Raw genomic sequence first — 9,411 nt, forward strand, 5'->3', positions numbered from 1 at the left:
CCAACCACTACTAATTTGTCTTCTAGATAGATAGAATGATAGATACACATAGCTTACAACCACCACTGGTCAGTAGTCACTCATACACACCAATGGCATTCCAGTAGAGAAGCAGATGCATCAGCAAATATCAAGAAACACACAGAAATGTCACTCACTGATTTTCTTCAGAGTCGAACTTCTCGTCCGCTGAAAACATTGTGGTTATCATGCCGTTAAACAGAACTCTGAAAGCAGAATGCATGTGTGCATTAAGCAAAGCTATTAACAATTATTATCATTGTACAACCAAACACATGCTGGCGGTCTGGTCATGAGCCCGGTGGAGTGTTACAAGCTCTACAAGGATATTACAAGAAAAGAAAAACACCGCTATCCGATAGTACAGTTGCACAACATCTACATCGCCGATCAGTGCTCAGACAACATCATTTTCTTGATATAACATGCTTGAAGGGGGAAAAGAAACGGCGGAATTTTACGTATCACGTCGTCTCCTGGAAAGACTCAAAGCGGGATTGAGCCGCAGGGTTCGCTTGCATGACTCGGGCTGCGTTGGACATCTGCTCCCTGCCACCAGATTTCTGCTGGAACGGTCTAAACATGCCACGCTCGCCGGGTTCAATCCCCAGGGTGGTCCAGATCGAACTCTTTGCAGCTTCGTCGGGGTCATCAATCCGGAGTGTCTTGGGAATCCACAAGGATTTTTCTGCCTTCTCACCACCTTGTGGATCAGAATCCCTAGGGTGTTTGCCAAGGACTGGAGAACCACTATCTGAACATGTACTAGTGCTTGTTGGAGGTGCTGCTGACATGTTATAACTAGGTCCAAGCCATGGCGCGCTCCATGCACCATTAGGCCAAGGAGAAACCAATGGCCAAACGGAAGGCGGCATTAGTGGGAAAGGAATGGGTGGGCCACAGAAACCTGGCATCGGCACCATTGGTGGAAAGTTCCATTGAATAGTACCTCCATTGCCATTTTCTGAACAATTTGCTGGTTCAGCTGGGACTGGGCATACTTGTGCTGCCATGGCAGGAACACCATTCCATGCTGGATTCCATGGGTACACAAAAGGAGGGCCGGGAAAGCATGGTATAGGAGGCATGGGAGTGACGCCATTGCAATCCCCAGCAATTCCATTTTGTTGTACACCAGCTGTTACTTTAACTGACTCGGTCCGTGGATTATCTGAAGTTGTTGCTGAAGGTGGACATGTCTGGTTCTCACCATTTCTGGGATGTGCTGTTGAGGCAAGGTTGCTGTTCTTATTCTGCTCTTCAACTCTCAACAAAGAAGCCATGGAGTTAGATAGAGTGGAATCAGACCCAAACTTAACTGCTGGTTGATTTTCCTTTATAGGCAATGGAATTCCAGGAGGTGCTAGACTGCTTCCTGGAATAAATATACCGTGGCAGTTTGTACTGGAGCTCTTACTCTTGCGCCTACCAGCACCGACAGGGAGGTTTCTCATGCTTCCACCTGCCGTCCAATACCTTTGACAACCCCTACAAAAATGCCTTGGTTGGTGGATGTTGTAATTGTTGTAGTAACAGAACTTTGTATCCATGCTGTTACACCGAGGACATGGCAGAATCTTATCTGGCTTCTTTAGGACCTTCTCTTTGCTTGATCCGTCGCCCTCGGTCTTAGCTGCTTCCAGTCTGGATTCTGGTTCAGTCATCTCATCACCGTTGGATGTCTGGTTCTCACACGCACTCAAACTATTAAGGCCAGAATTATTTGGTTGACTAAGATTTAAGTCATGTGGTGTGCATGACTTTTCCTCAGTGATCCTTGTGTCTCCTGTATCTTTGCATGAATTCTCCTGATGATTAGATAAAGAGCAAGTTAAACAGGATGAATGGCGAAGTAACAAGTATGTTTATGATAGGACAGTAGCACAAACAATAACATATACAAATCCAAGTACCAAGCCTTGAACAAATTAATTATATCTAGGTCATGCACAAAAATGGTATTTGCTGAAATAACACACAGCTATAACACCATTTGAGCAATGAATATCTATCTTCAATGCTTTGTTATATATGCAAAAAAAAAATGGCAACTAGGAAAACCTTCTTTGTGTAAAAAGACATACTAATGTCTAAATAGTATCAGAAAACCAATTAGTTTGCTTCCAATGGAATATGGTTGATTTGACTGGGAAACATGACTTATTCCATTCTTGAATCTGGATGAGGGCTATTGTTTTTCTTGCACCCAACATATATTTCTATTGGCATCACTGACAGAGTTTTCTCATGAGTACACTAGCAAGGTTTAGTACTTTTATATTGCAGAGAGCTTAAAAAGTATTGTTACCAGGAATAGCATGATGTATGCCATGGTCAAACTCCGGTCTGTGGTTCGAACTTTCAGATGTAAATTAAAAATTTCATAACATTTTAGGAAATTTGAGACTAAGCACAGTGGGCACAAGTGAGTCCAACCGTCGTCAATCATAGTATGAATCTACCGTCGTCAATCATTACTATGAATCTATGATTGCTGCTGCGGACCAATCTAAGATTCCACGACAGTTAAGCTCTATATATAGGATCAAAATTTCAGACTAGAAAGGTAACTGTGCATCTATGTCACAGTTGGTGCACAAATCCAGTAGAGCCAAGGTAGGAAATTTGATATGAATTTCCATCTACCAAATCCAAAGTACTCATCGCACCCTAAAAGTGAATTTGTCAAAGTACAGATGGTAACTAAAGTGTGATTCGCATCAAAACAGGCAAACTTTATGAGGAGTGAGGAGTTTCCATTTAGATAGAGTCCAAGACTAGCTAGTCCAGAGCTGCTTTAAAATAGCCTGACGTACAAGAACTTGTAACCGCATCAAAATCTGCTCAACTAGATAAGATCGGAGAATTGGCCTATTCCTGTATCTGTATGTACCCACCCAAAATTCATGTGCAGATACAGTCAACGGACGCATCACACAGCCATCCTGCAATTACTAGCCCATAAATGATACTTTGAACTGCAACACCAGCTACAAATCGAAAAGCTTGACATGGTCCCTATCTAACTAACTAACCTAACCTAATCAATCGTCCCAGAAGAAGCAAAATTAGCAGGGATTCGACTGGGACAACTGCCTGGATAGGATCCAGCACATGAGTAGATTACCAATCAGCTGCTACGCCGAAAAGATTTATGCCTTTATCTTGCAGCACTAATTGGAGAATCCGTAACCAGCTGACATGAACTGATTGAAGCAACCACAGAGACGCAGCTCCTAAGAGCTTTTCCAATTGCCCACACGGGAGAGGAAACAGGGGAAGCATACTTGAACCGTGCGAAACCGCGCCATTTCCTCGAACCAAATCGCAGGAGGTTGAAGAAACAAACAGGGCGTTTGGCGAACTGAAGAGGGGGAGGAGAAGAGAAGGGAGTAGATTCTGAGGAGGGGGGGGTGGGAGCTCCCGTGACTTCACCTCTGCCGGCGCCTGCGGAGGCGTACGGGGCGGCGCCACGTCGGGCTCCGGCGGCTGAGGGCGCGCGGCTCCGGCGAGCTCCATATGGGGGCAAGATCCGACAAGTGGAGTTGGCGACTCGGCTACAGAGGGGGAAAAGATTTGCTCCCATTTTAGCCTCGCGTCCGTCCGTGCGGCCAAGCCACTGCACCTTTTGGGGAATTGCGTTGTGGTCCTTGCTGCTAAGTGGGCCGGATCCCATTTAGCAATGCGGTTTTCGCAGCGTAAACCTGTTCGTGGTTACGAGATAGTTAGGGGGTTTGTTTAGCAAAGGGGCACGGGTGGCTTGCCTCACCGGGAGAGGCCGGTGGCCGGCGACTAGCGCGGCCGGTCCGGGCCCCAGTCAGCGCGTGGGGAGCGATCCTTGGCCACGAATGGCCGCGGCCCCACCGCTCGGTGGGCCCCGCGTCGCGCCACGTCATTCCGCCCTCGCTGTCAATCTGAGTGTGCGGTGGGCAAAACAGCCCGGGCGCTCGTGCCCGAAAAAGCCGTTGCTGTTGCGCACCTACACCTCACGGAGTAGCGTGTGAGGCTGTTTATGTGGGTCCGGCAGTGCCTTGGGCCCGCTGTCGGCGAGAGCGTGGGTGTTCTTCGGGGAGAAACAATGTAATAATAAATTAAAAAATGGAGGCCGGCGGGAGAAGCTTTGGCCTTTTGAGTAGTGCCTTTTTTGGAGCAACAACACGTGGACCTCACTCTTCCGTGGTAAATAATTTGTTCTGTTAGAGCGAATCTTTGGTCATGCAAAAACTTTATCCATCCAGAATTTCTTTTCAAATAAATTATTTTATTATTTATAAATATAGCAGGAGGCTGGAAATTATTATGAAGGCCAACACATTTCCAGCTTGACCGGCTGGACACTGGCCTTTGTTGATCCATGAAAAATACATTTGGGACCTTTTTGGGCACGAGGAGGTGCGTATGCGTCTGTATCCACACATCCGCCCTGGCATGCTAGCAGCCACATGATTAAAATCTTTTCCTGTGCTCTCAGTACCTTAGGCAATATTATACACAGGGATGGCGCCATTTTTCAACCTGCAACTTGCACGATGGTGTATACTAATCACATGGGCCGCATGTTGTTGCTCCCTCTCCATCCTTGGATGCCTAAAGAACCGATGCAGTGGCCACTTGAAAACGATGGCTCTATTTTCATTTTTTTTTCCTTTTTGGAAGCAAGACACCTCGCGGTCTTGCGTCATTCAGAGTTTTCGGTGCACTATTGTCTGTGCATGATGGTCTTGTTTCCCATAAACCAGGTTCGATCGTGTACTGGATGCATTGAGGAGGCCGCAAAAATGAAGGAAATTCGAGCTGGGAAGGACACTGGTGGAGGGGAAAAGGGCAAAGAAGAAAACAGCACGACCACAAACTTGATGAGGACATTAATGCCATTGTTACACTCAGAGCCTTAGTTGCTATACATACCGGACCAGTTACTAGAGCTCGCGCACGTTAATTGAATTACCAGGTACTTTCATTTCTTAGAAATCCTTTTAATGTTCATGAACATATGATGTTGCCTAAGTTAGATACTTTTGTTGTACTTATAAATGAAAGACCTAGCATGGATAAGAAGGATATCCATTGGAGCGAGATAAGGTGCACGCGCTGGAAAGAACAATGGAGTTTACAATGGTGATTTTCGCACTTTGAAGCCACCGTAAGGAGAGCATGAAGTCTTGGACGAAATATTCAAGACGCCACTTTATAAATTTCGTCCATAAGCTATTACAGGTGGTGCGCCACCTTATTTTTGGGCCAGACCCATGTAATTTCGAAATACCATATTATAGACTCTTTTTTGAGTTTGTATGTGTGGGGAAACCGAGTTTAGGATCGTTTTCGGACCCCTCCTCCAAGGGTCACAAAAATCCCTCTCTGTTCCGTCATATATACAGCCCTTAGGGCACCGTTTAGACTTGAGTTTTGTTTAGATTACAAGTTCGTCATAGCTGCAACTTCGCGTTCTTCGTTTGTGTTCCACGACCATACAAAGGCGTCACAGAACCCCGCCTTCATCAATAAAGCTTTCCTCTTGTATACGCAATATCCAGATTGCGTTCTTGGTTTCTTGCTTGTTCTTCGTTTGTGTGCAGGAAACAGACCCTCGTGGTCAGGTTGATCGTGCTCTGACGTGGTCAATAACCTCTCGGAATTGGTTTAGCGATTGCTAAGGCGCGACGTCCTCACGCGTTCGTAGTCGGATGGTCAAATTTTACTCCACCAAAAATGATAAGCACCATCTCATCGAAAGACAGGGACAACTTTGCTTGTATCAAGTGGTATCGGGTTTTCAAGTTGCTCGATGAGATTTTACTAGTTTTTCGTAGTTAGATCGCATCTGTTCTTCATACCTGTAGTCCACGGAAAAGCCAAAAAAGGTTAGATCATCATATTCGAACCAATCTGAGCCTTTGCATAGTCTTTTCAGTATTTTGCATTTTTTTGCCACGCTATGATCATCGATGCTGCCATATACCACCACCACGCCACCATCATCCTTGCTGCCATATATCACCACCACATATCCACCGCCAATCCTAGTCCGAGTCCTTTGCGTATTAGGTTGATTTCGAGATCCTCTTGTTTTTGTTTTCACGTTTCCTTACCTGAGCAGGTTTCGAGAAAAAAAGAGCCTCTCACGCTTTTCACAGCACTTTTTAGGCTAAAATTTCGAAGGGTGGTTTTTTCCCTATCGTGTTGTTAGGCTTTTTAGAGAGTTTTGAGACACTCACCACAATAGTGATTTTTGTCGCAATTTTTGATCGTCGCAGGCCCGACTCCGGAAAAAAAATAGTCACAAAAAAATTGTGTCTATCCTGTTTTTAGTCCTTCACAAGCGTTTTGAGAGACTCGCCAATATAGCGATTTTCTGAAGAAAAAAAGGCGCAAAAAAAGGAGCGCCAAAAAAGAGAAAAAAAAGAAAGAAAATCAGAGTGGCTCTTCCCATGATTACGTGTAGCGTCATGATTTTGTTGGTGTTCTAGGTTCGCGTCTCTACTACGGTCTAGCCTATGACCAGGACGGTACCATCGTTGGGCGTCCTTTCAACTTTGCATTTCTGAACAGATTATTGCTGACCCTTTTTGCTACCATATTATAAGCCTTCTCAACTCCACATACATCTACATCGTGTGTTTTGACACCACCTGGCAATCGCTCTATCCAAGCTTTGAGAGTTTTGACTAGATCGGTTGCCGATCACCACCTGCTGCTGGGTAATAACTAGTAGATTTGCTTGACGGATTTGTGACACGCCACCATCACCACCACCACCACTTCCTAATAATTTGTAGGTTCATATTGTTCTGTGTTCCTATTGCTGCTAACCATGCTAGGATCACAAGCCGACGAGATCGACTCGGAGAGTCTCACCAACCAGGAGCTCCATGATAAGTTTCGGAAAATGATGGCTGACCAGGTATAAGACTTTGTGACCAGCCTTGGAGAGGCCATTGAGAATCTAGAGGGTTTGGAGAAGACATTCGACGCCAAGATGGACGCCAAGTTCAATGAGGTGCTTGCCCGTCTACCACCACCAGTTGCAGCTTTCGTCCCTCTCCAACAACAACAACGACAACAACGAGGCTCGGACATGGTGGGACGAGCGCGACGTGTGCCTTCCAGCCAAGTTCAGGATTCTGGTGTTGTTGCTCCTCATGCTGCTCCTGCCGTTGCTACTGAGCTTTCTATGACCGAGCAGGATGAGGATTATGATTGTGATTACGATGATGAGGGAGAGGTTGCTCCAAATCAGCACCAGGGACAAGAACCATGTCACGCCCAAGATGCGACCCTATCCTCAATTTGGCACGAAGGCCTCGTCAGGGATAGAAGCGCATGTCGTCGTGTCGCAAGAATGGATATCGTTACAAGTACATGTACTGAAAAGAAGAGATATATATTCAGAGTTGGCTTACACTCGCCACAAGCTACATCAGAGTCACATCAGTACATTACATAATCATCAAGAGTAAGAGCAGGGTCCGACTACGGACGAAAACAAATGACAAAAGAAGAACGACGTCCATCCTTGCTATCCCAGGTTGCCGGCTTGGAACCCATCCTAGATCGATGAAGAAGAAGAAGAAGAAGAAGAAGAAGAAGAAGCTCCAAATGAACAATCAACGAGCTCGCGTCAAGTAACCTTTACCTGTACCTGCAACTGGTATTGTAGTAATCTGTGAGCCACACGGGACTCAGCAATCTCATTTCCAAAGGTATCAAGACTAGCAAAGCTTAATGGGTGAGGCATGGTTAAGTGGCGAGGTTGCAGCAGCGGTTAAGCATATATTTGGTGGCTAACTTACGAGTACAAGAAACAAGAGGGGGAAAATCTACGCATAACGGACGTGAACTACTGATGATCAAATGAATGATCCTGAACACCTACCTACGTCAGGCATAACCCCACCGTGTCCTCGATCGGAGAAGGAACTCACGAAAGAGACAGTCACGATTACGCACACAGTTGGCATATTTTAATTAAGTTAACTTCAAGTTATCTAGAACCAGTGTTAAACAAAGCTTCCACGTTGCCACATAACCGCGGGCACGGCTTTCCGAAAAGATTTAACCCTGCAGGGGTGCTCCAACTAGTCCATCACAAATTACCACAAGCCGCATAGAAATCCTCAATCACGAAGGTCGCGATCTCGTCGGATTCCCTAGTGGAAAACCTCAACTCTGAGATTACCCAAAGCATCACCGGAATCCCGATGCACAAGATATCTCGTCAAAGGTAAAACTAATCCAGCAAGGCCACCCGGTGTGTCGACGAACCCGATAGGAGCCGCGTATCTCGTTCTCAGGACAAACCGTCTATGCAAAGTGGACGGGAACCAAACCTCGAGTTGCCCCGTGGTGGCACCGCCGACTGCTAGGTGGGTGGACCAACACTCATGAGGAGCACTGGCCCGGGGTTGATTAAATATCCTCGGGTTAATTACTCCCTATGCAGTTCATTAGTGATTAGGCAAATGTAGTACCAAAGTTGGGCCTTGCCAGACCAGCTTTAATCCAAAACGAATTATCAAGGGGGTCCCCATAACAACCCCGATCGTGTTAGGAGCGCTCAAATATGGAACATAACACCGGTAGCCGGAAACTAATGGGGCAAAGGTGGAACAAAACACCAGACTAGAAAGGCCCGAGCCTTCCACCTTTTACCAAGTATATAGGTGCATTAAATTAAATAGCATTTAATATGGTGATATAACAAGGAACCCATGTTTTCACATGGAAGCAACTGCACCTGCAACTAGCAACGCTAACACAGGGTTAAGCAAGCAGTAACATAGCCAATCAGTGGTTTGCTAGGTTGAACAGGTTGGAGGTTTCATGGCATTGTTGAGAGGCTCATATATAACATGTGGTAGGCAACGAGACGTAAACGGTAGCAACGGTAAAACTAGCATGGAAATGATAGTAATGGTATCTCGGGAAATGGTCATCTTGCCTGAGATCCCGCTTGGAAGAAGAATGCCTCCCTGAAGCAGACGAACCGACGTAGTCGAACGGGTCCTCACAATCCGGCACGCTGCGAAACTCTATCGAGGCGAAGCAAACCGGAAACACAAATCAACACACGGAATTCACCACACGATGCGCAACACAAATGATGCATGAGCAGCTGAAAACATGCAAGTCACGGCATGACAACCCACACAATCAAACACTACACATTAAGTGAAGCTCGATATGCAACGAGTTGCATATCGACGAAACTCCACGTCTAATTATTTAGTTCACTCCCGTTCAGGTACACGGATATATTAAATGTTGTTAAACATGGCACGAGGGTGAAGCACAAATTAATCTACCTAGCTAGTCATTTTAAATGAGACCGGAAACGACATATAGCATCTCCGAAATGACCCCGTGTGTTAAATCTTAATTCTGTCCAGA

General features: G+C 45.8%; 1 protein-coding gene across 1 annotated transcript; it reads right to left on the reverse strand.

Moving 5' to 3' along the window:
• Nucleotides 1-228: 228 nt before the first annotated feature.
• Nucleotides 229-3,640, reverse strand: LOC123424683 (cyclic dof factor 1-like). The gene is made up of 2 exons (XM_045108347.1): nucleotides 3,457-3,640; nucleotides 229-1,829 (listed from the first exon to the last, which is right to left on the reverse strand). The coding sequence occupies exons 1-2, from the start codon at nucleotides 3,538-3,540 to the stop codon at nucleotides 486-488; spliced, it is 1,428 nt and encodes a 475-aa protein (XP_044964282.1). The 5' UTR covers nucleotides 3,541-3,640; the 3' UTR covers nucleotides 229-485.
• Nucleotides 3,641-9,411: the final 5,771 nt, after the last annotated feature.

The sequence above is a fragment of the Hordeum vulgare genome, chromosome 2H (assembly GCF_904849725.1).
Source record: "Hordeum vulgare subsp. vulgare chromosome 2H, MorexV3_pseudomolecules_assembly, whole genome shotgun sequence".
NCBI lineage: Eukaryota > Viridiplantae > Streptophyta > Magnoliopsida > Poales > Poaceae > Hordeum > Hordeum vulgare.